General features: G+C 38.1%; 1 protein-coding gene across 2 annotated transcripts in view; it reads left to right on the top strand.

Moving 5' to 3' along the window:
• Window positions 1–26,203, top strand: part of Spt20 (transcription factor Spt20 homolog) — a 357,561-nt gene that overhangs the window by 201,040 nt on the left and 130,318 nt on the right. For both annotated transcript variants that reach the window (XM_090388213.1, XM_090388212.1), the window contains exons 14-15: window positions 9,782–9,814; window positions 24,433–24,589. In XM_090388213.1, coding sequence (XP_090244339.1) covers window positions 9,782–9,814; window positions 24,433–24,589 — 190 coding nt within the window. The remainder of the gene's footprint in view (window positions 1–9,781; window positions 9,815–24,432; window positions 24,590–26,203) is intronic.

The following is a 26,203-nucleotide window of genomic DNA, read 5'->3' as shown; positions in this document are numbered from 1 at the left end:
GAGGCCACGTTATGTCAAGGATCTGGGTATATTCTTACCACATGTATGCCATATCCAAAAATTTCATTACTTCATACAGCATGTCCCACCTACTTTTTCTTATTATTGAATACACCATGAATTGTCAAACTAATAGAGCAAGCTTATCTGCGAAAAGATCTAAACCTCCCAAGGACTTCCTAATTCATTTCACAAATATACGTGGTCTCAATTCTAATCTCAACGATGTCCATTTCCACTTGCAGTCTGCCAAACCCCATGTACTTTTTCTGACAGAATCTCAGATATCGGTTGATTCATCTACTGCTCATCTCAGATGCCCAAATTATTCGTTGTATGATTCCTTTCGCCTCAAAGGTGGTACTTGTGCATATGTCCGTTCTGATATTCCCTGTCAGAGACTTGGCAATTTGGAATCTCCTCTCTTTGATCTTCTCTGGCTTAAAATCTCTCTACCTCATTGTGTCAAATTCATCTGTTGTCTCTACCGTTCTCCCAACTCCACTAATCACTTGGCGCTCTTTGACTTCCTCTCTTTGCAACTTGACTTTCTCCAGTCCAACTTTCCTAACAGTGAAGTAATTTTCCTTGGTGATTTTAATGTTGACAACTCCAGCTGGCTTCCGTTTTCTAGTCACACTGACCCAACAGGTCAAGATGCTGAGGCTTTTGCAATTACTAATGACCTTGCACAGATTGTTCATTTACCTACAAGAATACCGGACAATCCTAATCATACAGCCAATACGCTTGATCTTTTTCTCACAAACAACCCTTCTAAGTACACAGTCGAAGTGAGAGGTCCTTTAGGCACTTCAGATCACAACTTGGTGAATGTCTCTTCTCCAATGGAACCTTTATCTCATGGCTATTCCCAACCACGTGTTGTTTGGCATTACAAGAATGCAAAATGGGATAACCTGCGAGACTTCTTTTCTTCTTTTCCTTGGTCGGATTACTGTTTCAAAACTTCTGATGTCAACGTTTGCTCAGATCGTGTCAGTGAAATTATTCTTGCAGGAATGGAATCCTTTATCCCACACTCCACTTTAAAATCTCGTCCTTTATCTAAACCTTGGTTTTCCAATAAATGTGCTAAGGCTGTCCAAGAGAAGAATGTTGCATATCGTAATTGGCTTGTTTCTAATTCTTCAGTTTCATTTTCATTTTACAACTGTTGCGAGCTTTTTCACCAAAGCTCGCAACAGTTGTAAAGCAGTTATTAACCAGTCCAAACTAGAGTTTGAACAGGCTAAGAGTAGAAAACTTGCTTCTTGCCCTAATGGTAGCCGAGCATTCTGGTCTCTTGCCAAAGCTATTGGCCGCAACTTTTGCCCATCTTTGCTCCCACCTCTGTCCAAACCAGATGGTTCTGTTGCCACTTCAGCCAAGGATAAGGCTGACCTGCTAGCATCCCATTTTTCTTCCAGCTCATGTATTAATGATCTTGGTAAAACACCTCCCACCATTCCCAACACGCTCCATTCAATGCCTCCTGTGATCTTCCGTCAAAAGGATATCAGAAGGATTTTGATGAATCTTGATCCTAAGAAAGCTCCAGGTCCTGATGGTATTTCTCCACTTGTTCTCAAAACCTGTGCTCCTGAACTTACTCCTATCCTTTGCCGCCTTTTTTCACTTTCTTATTCCAAAGGTGTTTTTCCTTCTGCTTGGAAATTTGTTCATATCCAGCCAGTTCCTAAAAAGGGTGACAAATCCCTCCCATCCAATTATCATCCCATTGCAATTACTTCTACTCTTTCTAAAGTAATGGAGAAATCAATTAACCGCCAACTCTTAAACTACCTAGAAACCTTCCGTCTGACCAACGATCACCAGTATGGATTCCATCAGTGTCGATCCACTGGAGATATTCTGGCTTATGTTACCCATTTATGGACTAATTCAATGGAAAGGTTCGGTGAAACACAAGTAGTTGCTCTTGACATCTCAAAGGCTTTTGATCGTGTTTGGCATAAAGGTCTTCTAAACAAGCTTCCATCTTATGGTTTGCCAACTGTTTTTAGTAATTGGTTATCCAGTTTTCTCTCTGATCGCTCACTGAGGGTGATGGTAGATGGCTCTCTGTCTTCTAACTTCTCCACTAATGCCGGTGTCCCCCAAGGTTCAGTTCTTTCCCCGACTCTTTTCCTCTTGTATATCAATGACCTTCTTCCATTGACTGGAAATCCTATCCATAGTTTTGCCGATGATAGCACATTGCATTCAACTTTCCATTTTGAGAAACCTTGTCCTGCTCAATCAGCTTCAACTTCTCGAAAATCTGCTACCAATTCCTTAAATGCCAATCTTCAGGTAATTGTCCAGTGGGGCAAAGACAACTTAGTTGATTTCAACCCTTCTAAAACTCAGTCTTGTCTTATATCTTGCAAAAAAGGATTCTTCTACTCCTATGCTTATCTTTAGTGACACTCCGATTTCTAGGCAAAATGATATATCTCTTTTGGGGATTACCCTGACTTCTAATCTCTCTTGGCACAAGCACATTACAAATATTGCTTCCTCTGCATCTAAAAAACTCGGTTTTCTCTTTCGCTCTCGGCGTTACTTTTCTTCCAAACAGCTTCTCACTCTGTATAAATCGCAAATTCGCCCTGCCATGGAATATTGTTCCCATATCTGGGGTGGTGCCCCCAAAACCTCTCTCCGGCTTCTTGATTCCATTCAGAAGAGGGCAGTTAGGTTAATTAATGATTCATCTCTAACAGAGTCTCTCCACTCGCTTTCTCATAGACGCACTGTTTCTGCTACATGCCTCTTCTACAGATACTTCCATGGGCACTGTTCTTCTGAATTGGCTTCTATAATTCCTGCTCTCTCTTTCAAAACAGTCCGAACACGTGCCGCCACCAGCCAACATCCATTTACTGTCCAACTTCAAACCCACAGAACCAACTTTTCATCTTCCTCATTTATTCATTCAACTGCTGTTTTCTGGAACAACCTTCCTTCATACGTATTTCCTGAAAATTACAATCTACAGAAATTCAAGTCCAATGTCAACAAATATCTTCTTTCGTCTTCTTAACCTCAAACCCAAGCACGGTACTAAGTACTATAGGTTCTAATACCTCTCGTGTTTGGGGTTCTCATAAAAAAAAAAAATTATTCTTTTTGATCTTTCATATGTTATTTTTAAATTAAATTTAGACCAAAATCATGCCTCAGACTAGACCACCAGTTAAGAAACTCAGCATTCTGTTAAGGTTATATGAGAGCTTGAAGAATAAAGTTGATACCCTCAAAGGATTAAAAGAGGGGGATGCATCAAGCACTCAGCCACAGAGCCTAATGCTTGAATCAATGCTCCAGCATTTGAAAACACAAAGACATCTTCCACAGCATTGACTGTCTTTTAGTTTCTGGGTTGTACTGGAACAGCCAACTTTCATTATAAGAATTGTTACAGTACCCAGAAAATCTAAATTTTCTTCAGTTTTTTTTGAAAACGTCTTCACTAACTTGGAGTCTTCTCATTCTTTGATTTTCATTCAAAAATTTTGGCACCAGCTTGGTGCCCACTTTTCTCATGCCTAAATTTTTAATTAAAATTTAAAATTTGTCTGTTTCTTTTTCCATATTGAGTTCTGATTCTAATTCTTAAACAATAATCTAATCAGTGTTATTACCTGATCCACATATTTGTCAGGTTTTTTTTTTGGTTTTTTTATACTGGACAACCTGGTCGATTCATTGCATTCCACATTTTCTCTTTCTTCTAAAAGCCTTTTATGCCATTGAACCATGTAAGCTCTTAATATAGTATCTTCCCTATTAACTTGATGTAACAACTCATAACTTTCAGTTGATGTTTTTAGATTTGTTAAAAATTTGAGATTGATTCTTTGTTTGGTTCTTTTGTCTGTAATTTTTCCAGAAAACTGCGAAAACCCAAGGTAATGAAAATCTGCCTCACTGCAACGTGAATTGAGTATGTTGGAATATGACATGATAGACAACTAGGGAAAGGTTTCATGGTCAACTTCTGTGCCTTTGTTTCACAGGTGGCACTTGGTTTATAGTGGCTGCATGTGCAGTCTCGTTATTTAACAGCTACACCTCGTATTGCTTTCTTTAAGGTTACCATACACTGTAGCGCCTCCGTAGCCAGGTGGGAAGGAGCAGCAGTGCGTAGCACACGCTTCTTGATTAGACCGGGGTTCGAGCCCATCACCACCAAATACAGAGGATTCGGAAAGGTCAGGGAATGACCGCTGCATATTCCCAGAGCAATATGGCCTTAGTTGCTAATGCTCCTAAAAACTAAATAACAAACAAACTATACACTAAAATTAAATGTCACAATGCAAACTTTTAAAAGAAAGAGTATCTGCATAAGTGTACATTTTAATTCATTTCACTAATTGAATTAAAATGTACACTTATAAGGCCACTTTACACATACATAATAGTGAGTAGCCCTCCCCCTCAGGAGAGCCTGGATTCATCATAGCATTGACTCAATGATGTGTCAAAAGTGTGCCACAAGAATGCCAGTCCATTTTCTTTCTAGTTCTTGGTTCAGTTTCTTTCTAGTCATGGTAGATTTGTTGGTCATAGCTTTCTACTCTGAGTAGCTCATTTCACCTTATCCTACAGGTGCTCACTTGGACTGAGATCTGGTGCCTGGGGATGCCACTGCAGTTGGCTGAACTAGTTGTTCCTGTTATCAGTTCTGTATAATTCTCGCATAGTGATATGGCTTGTTATCCCATTTGGAAGAACCTGTTTTCAGATTGATACCTACAACCACGAAGGGACGTGTCTGGTGAGAAACAATTTACAGATAACCTGTGGCATCAAATTTTTGTCCACTCTTATCAATGTGCCACACAGAAACACTCTCCACACCATTGGAATGGGTCTATGGACTTGTGCTGTATTATTGCCATATTCTAATCTTCCCAACAGCGAGAAACAGTGAGAACTGGGGGATGTCACAGCAGGAAATATTTTCCATTCCCTTCACTGTCTAGTGTTAGTGTTTCTGACCCCACTGTAACTGTACCTTCTTGTTTTTTTGCTGACAAGAGTTCAATCCAGTTTGGTTCATAGGCTGTGATACCACATACATGACAAAGTACAATGAGTTGTGCTTTCTGAAATGCCTTGTTGATTACTGCTATTGTACTAGGTTACTGTAGCCTTTCCATTACTCTGCACAAGCCTTGTCAGCCTCTGTTAGTCTCTCATATCAACAAGCCGTTTCCATTCACGGGATCACTATTAGCTGGAAGTTACTAGTTATTGGGCAAATCTTTATACATCCATTTTTATTTGAATACTGATCTTTTGCTGTTAGACTTTAAAGAACCTGATGTTGAATGGTAGTTCATAACAATACCTGCTTCATGTCAGTATCAAATGCAAGCTACCAGGACAGCTGACAGACTGGATCATCCTGCTTCATGATAATGTACACCCACATGTTGCCACCCCGATTCAGGAAGATATTCTTTCAAAAGATGTACTGGGAAGCACCATGATAGTCTTAAGAAATTTATTATAGTTGCACACAGAGCGTATAAATAAAAGAAGAAATATATTAGCTTTCGGCTATATGGTAGCCTTCCTCAGAATTAAAAAGACATGAATGGCAGTTGGAATAGAGATGTGCACTGCCAGGTGCGTGAGACGCGAGATTTAATTGTTTGTTGACGTTTGTGGCTGTGACGCATGATGACGTGGCCAGCGTTTGTCCAATGATAGAACTACTGACTCTGTGATCGGGTTGACTTGGCAACCACTGTTCCTGTTCAAGGATTTATCCGAAGATTTTATATTTAACGATTCCAACCAGGTACGCTTTAGGTAATGGTGGGATCTGTCTACCACCACAACATCGCGGTGTGGGTCGATGTCGTGGTGGGTTGTCCAGACATGCTCGGCGATAGCTGAGTGTTCCACATCCGCTAAACGGATCGCTCTTTTGTGCTCCGAGAGACGTTTCTCGAGTCGACGACCAGTCTCTCCAAAGTAGCAGCTAGTGCAGTCACGGCAAGAAATGCGATAGACCAAACCGCTCTGTAGAAGGGTGGGGACAGGTGTTTTCACGTTGGAAATGAAAGAACGCAGTTTCTTGCCTGGGAGTTGGATGCACTTTATCCCGTGTGTTCTTAGGATTCTACCGATCTGTTGTGACAGGTTGGGGTAGTATGGGATAAATGCCCTCGTGGATGGCTCGTCACTGTTGGTGTTGCAGTTGGTCGTCACGTTGTCACGTGTCTGTAGATCACACCTGTCGAGGACGTCAATGGGGTAGCCACACCTCGTAAGGTCTACTTTGACCCTGGTGATCTCTTTGCGTCTTTCATCGGCAGAGCTGGAGTGTGTCCAGGCGCGAGTAAGCAAGGTTCGGGCAGTGGAGAGGAGGTGGCCTCGCGCGTGTGCTGACCGGAAGTTGGTAAACTGGCCAGCACACATGGGCTTTCGATAAACTGTCGTCCTCAGGCATGTGCCTTCACGTCGGACAAGTGTATCTAGGTATGGTATAGAGTTGTTCGACTCCAGCTCAATCGTGAATTTTATGAAGGGCGATAGTGAGTTGAGGTAGGATAGAAGTCGCTGACCTGAGTCTCTAGGGATGACCACGAACACATCGTCAACATAGCGACACCAAAAGGCGATGTGATCTGGTGCGTGTGTAAACGTACGTCCCTCTAACTCCTCCATCACGATGTTTGCTGTGACTGAGCTGACAGGGGAACCCATGGCCGTGCCATGTATCTGCTGGTAGACTGAGTCATTAAATATGATCGCACCCCCTGTTAAGCACAGTCTGAGGGCGGCGGAAATGTCATCGGGTGTGAGACCAGTTCTTTCGTTGAGGGTTCTATCATTGTCCAAGAGTTGTCTTGCACAAGAAATGGCAAGTTCCACAGGGATGGAGGTAAAGAGCGATATGACGTCGAACGATGCCATAACTTGATCCTGCGAGATGGATACAGTGCGAATCCTTTTTATGAATTCAACACTGCTGTATCCATCTCGCAGGATCAAGTTATGGCATCGTTCGACGTCATATCGCTCTTTACCTCCATCCCTGTGGAACTTGCCATTTCTTGTGCAAGACAACTCTTGGACAATGATAGAACCCTCAACGAAAGAACTGGTCTCACACCCGATGACATTTCCGCCGCCCTCAGACTGTGCTTAACAGGGGGTGCGATCATATTTAATGACTCAGTCTACCAGCAGATACATGGCACGGCCATGGGTTCCCCTGTCAGCTCAGTCACAGCAAACATCGTGATGGAGGAGTTAGAGGGACGTACGTTTACACACGCACCAGATCACATCGCCTTTTGGTGTCGCTATGTTGACGATGTGTTCGTGGTCATCCCTAGAGACTCAGGTCAGCGACTTCTATCCTACCTCAACTCACTATCGCCCTTCATAAAATTCACGATTGAGCTGGAGTCGAACAACTCTATACCATACCTAGATACACTTGTCCGACGTGAAGGCACATGCCTGAGGACGACAGTTTATCGAAAGCCCATGTGTGCTGGCCAGTTTACCAACTTCCGGTCAGCACACGCGCGAGGCCACCTCCTCTCCACTGCCCGAACCTTGCTTACTCGCGCCTGGACACACTCCAGCTCCGCCGATGAAAGACGCAAAGAGATCACCAGGGTCAAAGTAGACCTTACGAGGTGTGGCTACCCCATTGACGTCCTCGACAGGTGTGATCTACAGACACGTGACAACGTGACGACCAACTGCAACACCAACAGTGACGAGCCATCCACGAGGGCATTTATCCCATACTACCCCAACCTGTCACAACAGATCGGTAGAATCCTAAGAACACACGGGATAAAGTGCATCCAACTCCCAGGCAAGAAACTGCGTTCTTTCATTTCCAACGTGAAAACACCTGTCCCCACCCTTCTACAGAGCGGTTTGGTCTATCGCATTTCTTGCCGTGACTGCACTAGCTGCTACTTTGGAGAGACTGGTCGTCGACTCGAGAAACGTCTCTCGGAGCACAAAAGAGCGATCCGTTTAGCGGATGTGGAACACTCAGCTATCGCCGAGCATGTCTGGACAACCCACCACGACATCGACCCACACCGCGATGTCGTGGTGGTAGACAGATCCCACCATTACCTAAAGCGTACCTGGTTGGAATCGTTAAATATAAAATCTTCGGATAAATCCTTGAACAGGAACAGTGGTTGCCAAGTCAACCCGATCACAGAGTCAGTAGTTCTATCATTGGACAAACGCTGGCCACGTCATCATGCGTCACAGCCACAAACGTCAACAAACAATTAAATCTCGCGTCTCACGCACCTGGCAGTGCACATCTCTATTCCAACTGCCATTCGTGTCTTTTTAATTCTGAGGAAGGCTACCATATAGCCGAAAGCTAATATATTTCTTCTTTTATTTATACGCTCTGTGTGCAACTATAATAAATTTCTTAATGAATCCAGAGCGCGTAGGCCTGTTTCATTACCATGATAGTCTGTATACGATCTTGATTTATTAATACACGAGTTCCATGTGTTTGGCCTGTTGAAAAAAAGCTCTTATGGATTGCAGTGTGGATGCTAAAGTCAAAATTCATTGAAGGGTGGGTCCATCAACAGTGAAAAAGAATTTTGAAGTAAAAATATACAAATTAACATAGATGATGCATGTTTAAATACTAAATCTTTTTAGGCATGTTCACGTACACTTATATGTACCTATTCTCTTAACCATGTCCATCTCTCTCCTCTCTGTATGTAATAGAATTTGAAAATCCATCCAATTTAATGAAAATCCATCCACTGGATGGATTTTCTTTAAAATTTGACAAATAGAAATCAGGTAGTTATTATTTTTTCCATACAATTTGTATGAGAAAAAATTCATTGATTAAATGTAGTTTTAATACAGTATTAGCATTAGCATTAGACAGTCCATGCACACTTTGTTTGTATTGTTATAATAAGACTTGTGAATGTGATGTCACTCGTGAAGAGATTTAAAAGTATATGGAAGGAAAGTAATAAATATTATATAGTTGTTATTAAACTGAATGGCTATGTTTTGAGAATGTAAAACTGTAGAGCTTTATTAAGCGTTCTGTAAAGTTATAATCTTAATTATTAATTGATAAGGAGATAACTATATTTACTTTTCACTTCTGTTGATCACAGAAAAAGAACAAAAATTCAGTTATTTAAGAAAAAAAAATTGAATGCATATGAAAAGTAACACACATGTACATTAGCTTAACTTGTTTAATAATACTTCAAACACAAAACTTTTTAAAAGACTTAAACATGTTTTTAAGTTCATGCCAAAAAAAAATCCCACCACCATAACATTATTTATACTGCTAGCATTATATTTATTTGCTTCTTTGTTTAGGGGGGGGGGGGGGTAATAGGCATTTACAGGTGTCAAGTAAGGGAAGCAGTGTACATTTTTTATAGATAAATGTCACATGATGGAATGAAAAAGCCACGAAGGTCAAAAAACATAATTTAGCTTTGACTATTAATAAGAAAGTAAAATAAATTTGAAAAGTAGAATCATTAAAAAAGGAATTATTAAAAACTGTTCATCAACCTGGCCTGATTTTAGTCAGAGCAAGTTACATATGTCTGGATATCACAGTAGTATTTTCATTGATTCAAGTTTAATTTTGAATTTTAATAGAGAAAAGTTTAATAGAGAAACCAAATAAAAGAAGAACAAAAGCACTATTTCTTCCAGTTTGCATCCTCTGCTTTTGTATACTAATTTTTATTTATTTTTGTAGCTTTTCCCTTGGTAACAGAAGATGTGCTGATAAGTAAGTACATCTTACAACAGTTTTATTTCTTTCTTTGTACTAATATTAATAAAAGCAAAAGTGCATACTATACAATGATGGGGAGGTGGCAAAATAACATTTCAATAACAGTTGGCTCTGAATGTATTTTTCTATAGATTGTTGTATTGACATTTATGAACACAACAGTCTAAAAGTTGTTTAGAAACAATAGTTGCCAAACTGTTGTCTCGTACAATTTTTAATTACGCAAGAACATGAAATGTAAATTACACCCCATCCCTCCTTTCTCTTTCTCAAGAAAATCTTGGTTTCCCAAAATGCAAATGTAATACCATAAATCTCAGCTCTTGATACTGAAACTATAAGTGCCTAGCTCACTTAACAGAATTTTAAAATGCAGTATTCATTTGTGACATCACCCATATCTGTTCATTTTTTGTGTAGAGTAGTGGTTCTGAAACTGTGAAACATACAAAAAGATATGTATTAGCATGCCCAAAGATATGATGGATTAACAATAGCCAAAGGCAGAGGTGAAAATGATTATTGCATGGCTTCTATTGGAACATGAACCAGCCTGGAAAGCAAGGTTTCGTGGATTTCAAGACCTGCTGCAAGCAAATATATGGGCTGTGTTCTTTTACTTAAATAAGTATAAGAACAGGGTGCATGTATACTTGTGTGTACATTAATGCTGCTAGCTACTAAATAAAAATTGATAAATTTGAAGTACCATTCAAGTCATCAAATGCAGACATTGTGGGGAAATTGAAGACAAGGTGTTACTCAAATATAAGAGATTCGGAATTTGAATATGGGGAGTACAATGTATACAAAAAGAACAGGTGGCACAGGAGGGTGGAGAGGGGCTATGCTCTTAGTTAAGAAGCATATTATGCAGTGTGGAAATTGGAAATGTTGTTATTTGGTTTTTAGGAGCATTAGCAACTAAGGTCATATTGCTCTGGGGATATGTGGTGGTCATTCCTTGATCTTCCGCATCCGTATTTGGTGGTCATGGGCTCGAACCCAGGTCTAATCAAGAAGCATGTGCTACGCACTGCTGCTCCTGCCCACCTGGCTACGGAGGCTTAGGCCTAAATGGATGTCAGATAAATTCATGAGACTCATGGAAGATAAAAAAAATTCATGGGATGCACACAGATTATCAAGTAATACAGAAGCCTATACTAGATATAAACTAGTCTGCAAGTTGCAGATTATTTAAGTTGCAAATGAAGTTAGGCATACTAAGGCAGATTATGAGAAGTCTTTGACAAAGGATGCAAAGAAGAGTAGAAAATGCTTCTCTACTTATGTAAACATTAGAAGGAAGGGGATGAATCAAAATGATTCACTTGATATTGAAGATTTAACTGTTGATGATCCTGCTCTGGTTGCTGACAAACTGAATAGCTATTTTGAATCTACATTCATACATGAGGAATTCTTTAGGAAAGAGGATGCCAGAGGTTTATCAAGTGCTATATGCACTTGATAAATCTGACCATCACATTGTGACCATCACATCGTGTATCTGTACAAATATATCTGGTCCTTGAGGATGTCACAGACATTCTCTGAGATATGCCAGACAAGCTGTACTTACTACCTGGGAGTCTAAAACGCTGATGGAACTGATATTCGGGTGACACTCAAGTCAAGTGAACCCAATTTCAGCAAAGTCCGGATGGTCTGTGACAGCCAAATCCTCTGCTTGCCTTCACGAGGTGGGACTGTTAGTAATGCTGGGTTTAACCTCCATTCACAAGCACACAGTGGGTGACCACTGAGGTGTGAACCAACGTAAGCAGGGGTCGAGGTGTGGTTGATGACTTTTGAGGTTATGATGAACATCGTGGCGAGATCCAATCTTCCTTACATTTCGAGGGTACAGCTCTAAAACGGTGTTCGCAGGCTGGCCACTAGTTAGTACACCAGACCGAACCTATTGGTAACTCTCTGGGAGGCTTCCAGATCAACTAGTGTATAATCTTGCTAATTCTACTGTGCCAGATAGTGACTGGAGGGAGTCCGAGTAGTGTGTATGTGGGGGGCATTTTTGAGCCCACGTTATGTCAAGGATCTGGGTACATGATATGTGCACACCATATCCAAAAATTTCATTACTTCATACAGCATGTTCCACCCACTTTTTCTTACTATTGAATATACCATGAATTGTCAAACTAATAGGGTAAACTTATCTGCGAAAAGATCTAAACCTCCCAAATGCTTCCTAATTTATTTCACAAATATACGTGGTCTCAATTCTAATCTCAACGATGTCCATTTCTACTTGCAGTCTGCCAAACCCCATGTACTTCTTCTGACAGAATCTCAGTTATCAGTTGATTCAAGTACTGTTCATCTCATTTTCCCAAATTATTCGCTGTATGATTCCTTTCGCCTCAAAGGTGTTACTTGTGCATATGTCCATTCCGATATTCCCTGTCAGAGACTTGGTAATTTGGAATCTCCTCTTTTTGATCTTCTCTGGCTTAAAATCTCTCTACCTCATTTCGTCAAATTCATCTGTTCTCTCTACCGTTCTCCCAACTCCACTAATCACTTGGAGCTCTTTGACTTCCTCTCTTTGCAACTCGACTTTCTCCAGTCCAACTTTCCTAACAGTGAGATAATTTTCCTTAGTGATTTTAATGTTCACAACTCCAACTGGCTTCCATTTTCTCGTCACACTGACCCAACTGGTCGAGATGCTGAGGCTTTTGCACTTGTACTTTTGCACTTTTGCACAGATTGTTCATGTACCTACAAAAATACCGGATAATCCTAACCATACAGCCAACATGCTCGATCTTTTTCTCACAAACAACCCTTCTAAGTACACAGTCGAAGTGAGAGGTCCATTAGGCACCTCAGTTCACAACTTGGTGATTGTCTCTTCTCCAGTGGAGCCTTTATCTCATGGCTATTCCCAACCTCGTGTTGTTTGGCATTACAAGAATGCAAAATGGGATGACCTGCGAGACTTCTTTTCTTCTTTTTCCTGGTCAGATTACTGTTTCAAAACCTCTGATGTCAACATTTGCTCAGATTGTGTCAGTGAAATTATTCTAGCAGGAATGGAATCCTTTATCCCATACTTCACTTTAAAATCTTGTCCTTTATCTAAACCTTGGTTTTCCCATAAATGTGCTAAGGCTGTTCAAAAGAAGAATGCTGCATATCATAATTGGCTCGTTTCTAATTCTTCAGTTTCATTTTCTGCTAAGCTCGCAACAATTGTAAAGCAGTTATTAATCAGTCCAAACTAGAATTTGAACAGGCTAAGAGTAGAAAACTTGCTTCTTGCCCTAATGGTAGCCGAACATTCTGGTCTCTTGCCAAAGCTATTGGCCGCAACTTTTGCCCATCTCTGCTCCCACCTCTGTCAAAACCAGATGGTTCTGTTGTCACTTCAGCCAAGGACAAAGCTGACCTGCTAGCATCCCATTTTTCTTTCAACTCATGTATTAATGATCTTGGTAAAACACCTCCCTCCATTCCCAACAAGCTTCATTCAATGCCTCCTGTGGTCTTCCGTCAAAAGGATGTCAGAAGGATTTTGATGAATCTTGATGCCAAGAAAGCTCCAGGTCCCGATGGTATTTCTCCACTTGTTCTCAAAACCTGTGCTCCTGAACTTACTCCTGTTCTTTTCCACCTTTTTTTCACTTTCTTATTCCGAATGTGTTTTTCCTTCTGCTTGGAAATTTGCTCATATCCAGCCAGTTCCTAAAAAGGGGAACAAATCCCTCCCATCCAATTATCATCCCATTGCAATTACCTCTACTCTTTCTAAAGTAATGGAGAAATCAATTAACCGCCAACTCTTAAACTACCTAGAAACCTTCTGTCTGATCAACAATCGCCAGTATGGATTCCGTCAGTGTCAATCCACCGGTGATATTCTGGCTTATGTTACCCATTTATGGACTAATTCAATGGAAATTTCGGTGAAACTCAAGCATCTCAAAGGCTTTTGATCGTGTTTGGCATAAAGGTCTTCTAAACATGCTTCTGTCTTATGGTTTGTCTACTGTTTTTTGTAATTGGTTATCCAATTTTCTCTCTGATCACTCACTGAGGATGATGGTAGATCGCTCTCTGTCTTCTAACTTCTCCACTAATGCCGATGTCATCCAAGGTTCAGTTCTTTCTCTTTCCTCTTGTATATTAATGACCTTCTTCCATTGACTGGAAATCCTATCCATAGTTTTGCCATTGATAGCACATTGCATTCCACTTTCTGTTTTGAGAAACCTTGCCCTGCTCAAATAGCTTCTACTTCTCGAAAATCTGCTACCAATTCCTTAAATGCCGATCTTCAGGTAATTCTCCAGTGTGGCAAAGACAACTTAGTTGATTTCAATCCTTCTAAAACTCAGTCTTGTCTTATATCTCGCAAAAAAGGATTCTTCTGCTCCTATGCTTATCTTTGGTGACACTCCGATTTCTAGGCAAAATGATATATCTCTTTTGGGAATTACCCTGACTTCTAATCTCTCTTGGCACAAGCACATTACAAATATTGCTTCCTCTGCATCTAAAAAACTTGGTTTTCTCTTTCGCTCTTGGCGTTACTTTTCTTCCAAACAGCTGTTCACTCTGTACAAATTGCGAATCCGCCCTACCCTGGAATATTGTTCCCACATCTGGGGTGGTGTCCCCAAAACCTCTCGCAGGCTTCTTGATTCCATTCAGAAGAGGGCAGTTAGGTTAATTAATGATTCATCTCTAACAGTCTCTCTCCACTCGCTGTCCCATAGATATACTCTTTCTGCTGCATACCTCTTCTACAGATACTTCCATGGGCACTGTTCTTCTGAATTGGCTTCTAGAATTCCCGCTGTCTCTTTCAGAACAGTCCGAACACGTGCTGCTATCAGCCAACATCCATTTACTGTCCAACTTCAAATTCACAGAACCAACTTTTCATCTTCCTCATTTATTCATTCAACTGCCGTTTTCTCGAACAACCTTCCTTCATACGTATTTCCTCAAAATTACAGTCTACAGAAGCTCAAGTCAACAAATATCTTCAAAGTTCAAGTCAACAAATATCTTCTTTTGTCTTCTCAACCTCCAACCCAAGCACGGTACTAAGTAGTATAGGTTCTAATGCCTCTCGTGTTTGGGGTTTACATAAAAAAAATATATATATATCTAAGTTGTTTTTTTGTACCTATCATATTATTTTGTTTTTTGTACCTATCATATTATTTTGTTTTTTCACTTGTTTTTTATACACTGACATGGTAGCTTATTTCTAGATTACCACTGGTTTTAATTTATTTTAACTTTGAATTTGGCGTATTATGTTCTTCATTGCCCATGTGCCATAAAAAATGAAAAGAAAGAAAAACACTAATTTCCAAATGCAACACCCTGCATTTATCAATATTATAAACTCAACTGCCATTTCTAGCTTATCTTAGTTTATATAGAGCAGTATTAGTATTGGGAAATGATGCAAAAAGCAAGCTTATACAGCATCAGCAAAATAAAACAAACCACTCTTTCCACATCACCTATCCAATCCCTCTAATAATTTGTCTGGTTCTTCTTTAAATTTATTCAAACTACCAACTTCCACAACACAAATGAAAGATGGAAGTTCGTTCCAACAAACAACTACCCACTAGCTGAAACAAAATTTCTACACATCTGTCTTGCAACCGTCACAAACTGCAAATTTTAATTGAGAAGGATTCATGGAAGTAATCATAGAAACCACTGAGCTTTTTATGCAAACTAAGAGGTATTGTTCATTGACACCTAAATGGATGTCAGGTGAACTGAGAAGGAAACAAGAAAAATTAATGGGATGATTATAAGTTATCAGAAGACACAGAAACCTGTAATAAGTACGAACTAGTCTGCAACCAAGTCACGTTGGGGATTACGGAAACTAAGGTAGATTATGTGAAGTCCTTGGCTAAGAATGCAAAGAAGAATATCAAGAATTCTTTGCTTATGTTAACACTAGATGGAAAGGGATGAACAGCATTGGCCCACTAGATATGAATGGCACAACTATTGATCTTGTTCAGGACAGTGAGAAACTGAATAAATATTTTGCTTCTACATTTATATGTCAAGAAGCATTTAAGAATGGGAATACCAGAAGCATGCCAAGTTATAACTGAGGGCTAAGTGATTTTGTGCAGAGAAGAGAATGAAACAGATTTCTGAAGCTAAAAGTAGATAAGAAAAATCACTTGGGGCTGATGGAATCTATCCAACCACATTAAAATAAGAATCAAGCGAGGTTAAAAAACTTTTGGCTATGAATATGAGACATCATTGGATTCTGTTTAGTACCTATGGAATGGCGATGTACAAATGCCTCTCCTATTCACAATGACAATGCATTTACAGACAGCGTGACTATAGACAATGCAATTATAGTTATTTGTTAGCTTGACCTTTTTGTTTAAAGCCTAAAATCTTTAAGCTACAATGGCCACTATGATTAAAACAATTTTTCCCTATTGCTAAAACTTTGAAATCTTTTTTTTAATAACACAATATCTAAATTAAATCTCATTCTTTTTAAAAAAAATTATTAAGTTAGAAATCATTCTTTTTAATATCTGTTTTTTAAGCTTTTATTTTTGTACTTGTATGCCTTGTGGGCCATTTTCAAGTCACTAATAAAAAAAACTTCATTAATTTGCGATATTAATATAGAGTTGCACTCTTCTTTTAGTTCTTTAACATTGATGATAATGGTTTTCGTTTCTGATAGAAGTTAGTATTATAAATCAAGAAGTCTCTTATCTTATCTCTACAAAGTTGGCCCTTTAAATATTTCATCACTATCTCTGGAATTAACTTTATTGGGATTATTCATCACTAGCAGTTTTCTTTCTTTCTTTCTTTCTTTCTTTCTTTTTTTTTTTTTTTTTTTTTTAATCCATTCAAACAATGTTCCATTTTCAGAATAGAAACTTTAGGTTGCTACTTCACAATTAACTTTCTGCATAAAACACAAATTTACAGAAATAAATGCAACAAATTAAAATAGGAATTAACATTAGCAAGGGCACATGATGCAAGAAAGCAAGCTTATATAGCATCAGCCAAAAAAAAAAAAAAAACCAAAAAAACCCCCCTTATTTCACCCATCCCCTCGCTCCAAATGTTTGTCAAGTTCTGCCTTGAATCTATTTAAGCTATCAACTTCTACAACAACAGATTGAAATTTGTTTCAGCAATCAACCACCTGCTGGCTAAAGGCAAACTTCCACACATCTGTCCTACAACTGTCTTTCCTCAATTTATGCTCTCTCATGTGATTATTCTGAGCAAGAGGAAGAATCCCATCCGGCATTGAGCATGCTCAAACCATTCAAGGCTTTATACACCTCAATCAATTTGGTGCATTTATTTCTATAAGTTAGCCAATTATATCCATATCAAAGTCCTTTTATTTTTTAAATCCAATAAAAAAATTCCTCACTTAATATCCTAAACTTGGCAAGGTAGCTTTTTTTACTATTTTTTTCATTATAGTTCCAATTGCATAAGCTTCTAAGCTCCCTCTACATTGGTGAACTACATGAAGCATTGTTCACGTTTGCATGTGTCTTCTTTAACAGTGTATGAGTCAAACACTAAACATGTGCTTCAGGATAACTGTAAACAAAAACAAGTGAAGATAAATTCTGAGTTATATTCTCAGCAATTAAAGTAAAGGTTTTTACATGACGATAAATATACCACATACAGATTAGTGAATGATATTACATTAACATATTGATTCGGTAAATTGACAAACAACAAAATTGCATTTATTTTTATTTTATTATTTTTTTTTTTTTGTCTTTCGAACAGTCAGGAAGTTCAAACAATTGTAATAGGCAAATGGGAGAGCATAAACTATAAATCAAAAGTATCAAAGTTTGTGTTGGAAGTACATGAAAAACAGATTTATTGTTGTTATAAACTTCTACCTGATGTTGTAGAAATGGAGGCCCTGGATAGATGAAGTTGATAGGTTTTTCCAGAACTATTTCCTACATCCAACCCATGAGCAACTCTCAAAAAGCTAGAGAATAATTAAACAAGATTTTCCCTTTATAAATCTGTGCTGTGCTTCTTTAACCGCTTCTGTCTACTGCCCTTGTATTACCTTCTTAATCAGCATCTCCATGATTTTCCCTACTATTGAAGTTAGACTGACTTCTCTGTAATTAAACACGTCACTCTTAGAATCACCTTTATGGATTGGCAGTTACATTGGGCATTTCTCCAATACAAAGGAACTTTCTCTGAATCCAGTGATGAGCTCATAATTAATCTTAATTAAGTTGCCGAGCTTAGGCAGAGGAAGTAGGGTTCCTTGCATGAGTTATTTTGGGTTTTTCAGCCCACACAACATGAATTAGTCAGTGAACACACACTTCCACAGACAAAAAACATGTATGGATATGAGCAACAAGCTTTGCTACCATTGAATAATAATTTGAATTTGTGTATTCTGCAACAGATGATACATATATAATTTCTTTTATTGTCCAAAATGAGTATAGTACTTTTGAACAAGCTCTGTCAAGTAAATAAATTGAACAATATCAAAAATAAAATACATCTTCGCAGTTGGATTAAAAGGTATATAGTTATAGGATCTTTACTGTAGATTACAGAAACAATGTGAAATAAAGTTAAGCAAGCTAATAAAAAGCTTATGCTCTGGGCACTGATTTCTCTATGTAATAGTAATAGTATTTGCCATATAGTGCAAGTAAGCCTGGCGCATTATAGCCTTAGATGCTAATGCGGCATAAAACTCTAAAACAAACAAACAAACAAGCAAGTAAGCCACAGGCTTTTGCTGCACTGGCAAAAAAAAACCAGTAGATAAGAAAATACAAATTATATGCTTACCTCATCTCACAGGTAAATCCAATTGACCTTTGAATTTATTCAAACTGTCAGCTTCGACTACCTGTGAGGGCAACTTGTTCCAACAATCAACGACTCACTGTCTAAAAGAAAACTTCCTACAATCTAATCTAAACCTCAATCCCTGTAATTTGAATTATGACCCCTAGTTCTGGAATTCTTTATAACAGTAAGAACTCCACCTTCATTCATTTTACTAATCCCTTATAAACCTCACATGAGGTTACCTCTGAGGTGTCTGGTTGCCAAGCTCTGTAACCCACATAATCGGAGTCTCCTCATACGGTCATTCTTCTGCCGATCTCACCACTCGAGCTGCCTACCTTTGGACCCTTTCAAGATGCCCATGTCTTTTTTTCAGATGAGGGCTCCATACTTGAACACAATATTCCAAATGTGATCTTACAATTGCCTTATACAGTGGGATTATGTTCTCGCTATCTCTACAGGATAATATTTGATAAATCATCAGTACGACACCACTGTTTTTAATTCAACCCCACTGAGTGTATAATTTATTTGGGGGTTGCTGTTCCCCAAGTGTTAAGACCTTGCATTTAGCATCATTAAAGCAGCTTCCACTTCTCTGACCATATTTGAAGTCTGTTCAAGCTATCTTTATGGTGTGCTGCTTGGCACTGATCATTAACGACTATGCCAATCTTTACGTCATCTGCAAATTTTGACATCACAGCTTCTATTACCTTCATCAATGTTATTTATGAAAATGAGAAAAAACAGTGTTTTAAGAACCAATTCTTGAGGGACTCCACTTTTGATGTTACACCAGTCTGAAGAATATCCATTAATCATAACCTTCTGCCCTGCAGCCACCCAGCAATCCACATTAGAATCTTACCAGTAATCCCAACCTGTTCAAGCTTATACAGTAACCTCTCATGAGGGACCGAGTCAAATGCTTTGCTAAAATCCAAATAATCAATCATCTGTAATTATGACATCACTAATTTCATATGGTTGCCTCACTCGCACAGCCTCTTCTTGGCATGAAGTACGGTTCGTCAGTGAAGACCAATGTAAAATACCTATTCAGTTCATCTGCAACATCAGTTGGGTTATCTAAGCCTTTTCCACACCCAGTGCACAAGGGTCCGATCTGATTAGCTTTCTGCTTTGTTGTATTCACATACATAAAAAATTCCATGTCCCAATTCTTCATTGTCTTAGCCAATGCTTTCTCATATGCAGCCTTGGCCTCCCTGACTTTATTTGTGGTACTATTACAGATAAACTTGTACCTGTTGTAGGCTTCAGTACTCTGTAACTGTCCCATGTTATCTTTTTCTGCTATGGCCTGCAGTCATCCATTTTGGCATCCTCCTCTTTCTGTATTTTTGATGGTATACTGCCATCAAGGATAGCTTCTAAACTTTTGTAACCATCCTCTACTTTTGTTACCTTAAATGTATGTATGTGTTCATGGCTTCTGTAATTTTTGCTTTAAAAGTATTCCATACTTCAAATGTATTCACCATCCCTTGGCAATCCACCCAATTCATAGATGCAATACAGTGCCTTAAACTTTCAAAAGTTAAAATCTAAAGTTAAAATCCATGCCTTATTCTTTAACTACTGCACCATTTTTCTTCATCTTCCAGCTGACGATTTCATGATAACTTCCTAACAATGGTTCCTGTATTTTAAGCCCTGTAATATCATCTGATTCATTAGTTATGATGATGTCAAGAATATTCTCATCCCTAGTACTTTCTGTAATCATCATCAGCCATTTTCAATCCACTGCAGGATGAAAGCCTTTCCAGTTCCTTCTGTTTTGAGCACTGGCCATCCATTTACTACCCACAAACTCATGAATTTCATCTATCCATCTCCGCCTTTATCTTCCAGGTTTTCTTCTAGCTCCTCTTAGGTACCATTCTGTTATTTTCTTAGTCCATCTGTCATCATGTCTTCGTGCTATGTGTCCTGCCCAAGACCATTTTAGTTCTTTAGTTTTGATAAGAATATCCTTTATTTGAGTTTGCTGCCTAATCCATGTGTTTCTCTTCTTATCTAACAGTCTGATTCCCAATATAATTTGTTCCATTCTTCGCTGTGTAGTTCTCAGCTTCTCTTCCATTCTTTTGGTGAGTGCCCAAGTTTCATTTCCATAAGTCATGGTGGGAAGTATACATTGGTTCATTATTTTACATTTCAGACAAACTGGGATATTGCTCTTCAGTATGTGACTATATTTCCTGAATGCTATCCATCCAAAATTTATTCTTCTCTTGACTTCCAGCCATTTATCATTATTACAGCCAATGACTTGTCCCAGATAAGTATATGACTCCACCTTTTCAATTACTGCTCCTTCAATCATTACATCCCTTTCTGTGGCATACTTGTTCATCATTACTTTTGTTTTAGCCATATTCATCTTTAGTCAAAAATCCTTACTAACTGTACATAACTGATTAAGATTTCTTTGGGATCATGGCTTATGACCACAATGTCATCTGCAAATCGTAAATGGATTAGGTACTTTCCGTTCACATTGACTCCTCTCTGCGACCAGTCTAATCTTCTGAAAGCTTCCTCAAGGGCAGCAGTAAACAGCTTCGGAGATATTGTGTCTCCTTGTCGAACTCCTTTCTCGATTTTAAATTTCCTACTGTCTTTGTCTAGTCTAATAAAGGAGGTAGCATTCTCGTATATTTTCTTCAAAATCATAATATGTGGGGGATCTATGCCTTGTCTTTCCAGTGCCCGAAACATTGCCTTACGTTGTATGGAGTCAAATGCCTTTTCATAATTCACAAATGCCAGGCATAATGGTGTTTTATATTCATTTGCTTTCTCCATTAGCTGTGATATTATGTGAAGGTGATCCATAGTTGAGAATCCTGTCCTAAAGCCAGCTTGCTCTTTTGGTTGGTTCTCATCAAGTATTCTTTCTAATCTGTTAGTAATGACTCTTGTGAACAACTTGTAGTTGTGGGATATAACAAGCTAATTGGTCTATAATTTCCAATTTCTGATTTATCTCCTTTCTTATGCAACAAAACTATGATTGCATTATTCCACTCCTTAGGTGTCACACCTTTTCTAATGCACTTTGTGAAGAGCCTTGCCAGTTTTTGTGTTATGTCTCTTCCTCCAAATTTTAACAACTTTACAGTAACTTCATCTTCCCCGGGGCTTTCTGATTCTTCATTTTCTTCAATGCATTTTCTACCTCATCAGGAAGAATATTGGGTATGTGTTGCTCATTTGCAATCTATCTTCCCCACTGCTGGCATCATTCCCTCGCTCCTTGTATAATTCTCTATAGTAGTCTTCTGCCATTTGAATTATGCCTTCTCTGCTGTTTATAAGTACACCATCGCTATTCTTCAGTTTCAGTATCATTTGTCTTTCTGTATTACTGCTCATGGCTGCTGATTTATTGTTTCCCCTTAATGCTTGTTCTACTTTTCTTGTGTTAAATCTTCTTATGTCCTCTCTGAGTCTCTTTCTAACGGTTTTGCATAACTCAGTATACTCAATTTTTTTCCTTGTCAGTGTTTATCTTGCTTTTCATTTTTCACCTTCGGTTCATCATAACAAGTGTTTCTTGACTAATTTTTGCTTCTTTGGATTTCTTTTTCCCTATAGGTTTCTTCGGCTTTATCAGTTTCAGAAAGTTGTAATATTCCTCATCGATATCTTGGTCCTGAGCTGTCTGCAGAAGCTCAAACTTGTTCTTAAGTTCCAGTACATACTGCTTTTTCTCCTCTTCTGTTATCTCAAAGACCTTTGTATTATTTACTCGAGTCAGTTTTTTCCTTTCCTTTTCTACATCTATATCAAGTGTACATATTACCATTCTGTGATCACTTCCAACATTTACCTTATTCAGGACGGTAACATCATTCACAATATATCTCTTTCATTTCTTTCCCCAATTCCAAAATTTCCTATAGTTCCACTTTCTGCGCTGTTTTGTCTTTTTCCAACCTTAGCACTGAAGTCCCCCATAATAATAGTGTAGTGGGTTTTCTGCTCATCTAGAAAACTCTCAATTTCGGTGTACATTTCTTCAACCTCCTTTAGATTGTACCTCTTAGAAATCTTGAGTATTAGTCTTGACACCCTTGGTGATGTTCTTTTAAATTCCAAAATGTTGTTTTTTAAATCTTTATGGACCAGAAACCCAACGCCACCTTCACTCCTTTTCACTGTTTCCATTGGTGTACAGCAGATTTCCACTTAATAAACTTATAAGTGATTCATTTCTTCTTCTTGTTTCAACCAAACTGATGATATTCCAATTCACATTTTCTAATTCCTTTTCCAGCTCTAATATCCTGTCCTCACTGATATCCTGACTTCTACAGCTTTCTGTAATATGTTGGTACATATAATAATTTCAGTCTGTAACTTGATTTAATATTGTGTGTGTGTGTGTGTGTGTGTGTGTGTGTGTGTGTGTGTGTGTGTGTGTGTGTGTGTGTGTGTGTGTGTGTGTGTGTGTGTGTGTGTGTGTGTGTGTGTGAAACACTGCTTCCTCTCTCTCTCTCTCTCTCCCTCCAGGTTTGGCTACCTGCAGCTGTGATTAAAGAGTCCTTTAAGAATTCTTTTAGTTTCCAACAGGATTTGAACTTGTATCTCTCTGAATGAGTGACAAATGGTGAAAATGGTATACTGCCATCAAGGATAGCTTCTAAACTTTTGTAACCATCCTCTACTTTTGTTACCTTAAATGGTATCTGTAAACATTTCACTGTTGATATTTATATAAAGTAATTTTAAATTTAATTTTCTACTTTTTGATTATATTTTAACTCTACCACCCCATTTACCTTCCTGTTCACACCGATTGCAGAAAAGAGACAGAGTGTAGTGAATTTAAGTTATTGGCATCATCAAGTCATGTTTCTGATTGAGCCCCTATGTTAAAAAAGATGTTGTTAACATGTCCCAAGGTGAAACTCATTTATTTGCAAAATTTCCCATAATCTGATAAAAGCTGTGAGCCAACATTCCTTATGAATTGAAATGAGTACAATGAGTGAAATTTTTCTTGTTAAAATTTTAATTTGTCTCACTTGGCCCTGCAATGGCATCATAATAAATTCATCCTATTTAACACTAAAAATGTTGGCAGGTGATGCCACTGACACTTGATGATATGTCATTAGTTTTGTTTGCTTGGTAAAATGTTAAGAATACTTGAAGTTCAGTATTAAACTTTTATAATTTTATCAAAAAATAGTTAAGTTTATTTTTCAGTTTACAGGAGTTTGGCACACAGGCATGTAGCACAAGGATACTTTGACTCATAGGGAAATAGCGATGGCTCACAAAAGTAACAAAGTAACTAACAACCTGCATTGTTCTGCAGAATCACTTCCTTAGACAGCATTGCATATCATTTTTTCAGGGTATGCAATGTTATATTGGGGTTCATAGTTGTACCAGAGTCTATAGTATCCATGGTATAACCATTTATCAAAGGTTGATGAATTTCGATAGGTTTGACCTCTTTTGTTACACAAAAAATAAACACTTTGACCTTGGCATTATCATTTTCAAATTGCTGTTAAAAACATGCCTGGTATTGCTACCTAGTGATTCAGTATACACATATAACAAACAACTTTTTACTAGTTGATTCAGTTGGCATGTTATCTGGAATGAAATAAAAAATTTAGCTGACTTAATGATCCCTTCTCATGCATTTTTCAATTGATAATAATCTGAAGTATGTAATGTTTCAGGTATATTGACCAGTTTACAAAAATATTTACTGAAGAAGGTCGCAAGTCTGTCAAAATCACTCATCTAGTTTCTGGACAACCACCAAAAGTGACCTTTACTCAAGGAGCAAAAGAAATGATGGAAAATGCTATCCAAGTGTCTGGTTCTGGTGCAGTGGTTAGTAATTTCATTTCATATGATGCTGTCAAACATGGCAGGAACCACAAAAACTTCAACTGTTTAATTTATAAAAAAAATAATGAGATATAAATATTTATTACTTTAACTCCTTCAACCTTATAGAAGAAGAGGTAGCATTTTCTGGTAATTTACTGAAAATAATTATTACACATTTCCAAACCAATTATTTGTTTCAGCATGCAGATTACATTTAAGGAGAATCTAAGCATGTTTGTTTCTTTTCAATGTATCCTAGTTCTGTATATAAGTCTCAGTAATGGATGTTTGTATATATACCTGAGTAGCTGTTATTTAATATAAAAATTTTTATATTGGAAGTTAGCAGCTTCTATTGATGAATGGTTTTCTCAAACTTTCTGCACAGCAGAAAGTTTGAGAAAACCATAGTTTGAGAAAATTTTAAAAATGTCAAAGTCTTCACAATCTAAAATTAACATGCATAGCAGCCAGTGCAGATACAGAAGCTGCTTCTTTGTATCTGAAAACTTTAAAGGATGTTATTGCAACTGAGGGCTATCTAGCAAATCAAGTGTTTAATGCTGATGAGACTGGCTTATTTTGGAACGTATGCCAAGCCAAACATTAATTTCAAAAGAAGAGAAAACCGCCCCAGGTGCAAAAGATAGGTTAACACTTTTGTTATATGGCAATGTAGAGGGTGACTTTAAGTGTTTCATGTTTTTAAAGGAATATCAAAAAACTCGTTCACTGGAAATCGAGCAGAAAAGCCTGGATGACAGCTAAAATCTTTGAGGATTGGTTTTTAAATTGCTTTTATGTCAAAACAAAAAAGATATTGCCTGAAGAAGAACATAGCATTCAAAATATTGCTCATTCTTGACAATGTGCCCAGTCATCCTGCGCATTTGTGTGATCTGTACCCAAATTTGAAAGCTACCTTTCTTCCAGTGAATGGAAGTTCATTAATTCAGCTGGACCAAGGTGTTATAACTTCCTTTAAACTTTATTACCTAAGAAGATCTTTTTAACAATTGGTGGCAGCTACTGATGGAATAGGCAGTCTTTCAATTTGAGATTATTGGCAGAATAATAACATTCTTGATGCTGTAAAAAATATTGAATTCGCGTGGGGTGAAGTTAAGAACTCAACGAAGAATGCAGTGTGGAAAAGCTGTGGCCACAAAGCTGCACTAAATGGCCGAAATGCTGTAGGTAGTTGAGATTGTGAGAATTGGCAAAATGGTTAGCAGAGAGAGAGAGATTTGAAGAACTGGAACCAGCAGATATCACAGAAGTCCTTGAATCTCATAGAGAACAATTATCAGTGGATGATATTTTTTCACAATGTGAAAAAGATAACAAAAATGATAAAAACGAAGAAGATGCACACAAAAATTTGACTGCAAAGAGACTAGCTGAGTTTTTAAGACTTGCAAATCAGCTTAGCCAAGAAACTCTGGATATCGAGCCTAATTTGGAAAGGAGTTTAAATTTTCACAAAACTTTATCATTAGCTTTAGTTCCTTATGAAGAAATTTATAGAGAAAAATAGCATGCTTCTAAGCAAACAATTTTAACTAATTTTTTTCCAAAAAGTGCCGGATACTGTTGCAAGTTTATCACAGGAAA

The sequence above is a fragment of the Mastigoproctus giganteus genome, chromosome 2 (assembly GCF_048544385.1).
Source record: "Mastigoproctus giganteus isolate SK-2022 chromosome 2, ASM4854438v1, whole genome shotgun sequence".
NCBI classification, from domain to species: Eukaryota; Metazoa; Arthropoda; class Arachnida; order Uropygi; family Thelyphonidae; genus Mastigoproctus; species Mastigoproctus giganteus.
This window is presented reverse-complemented; position numbering and strand designations above follow the sequence as displayed.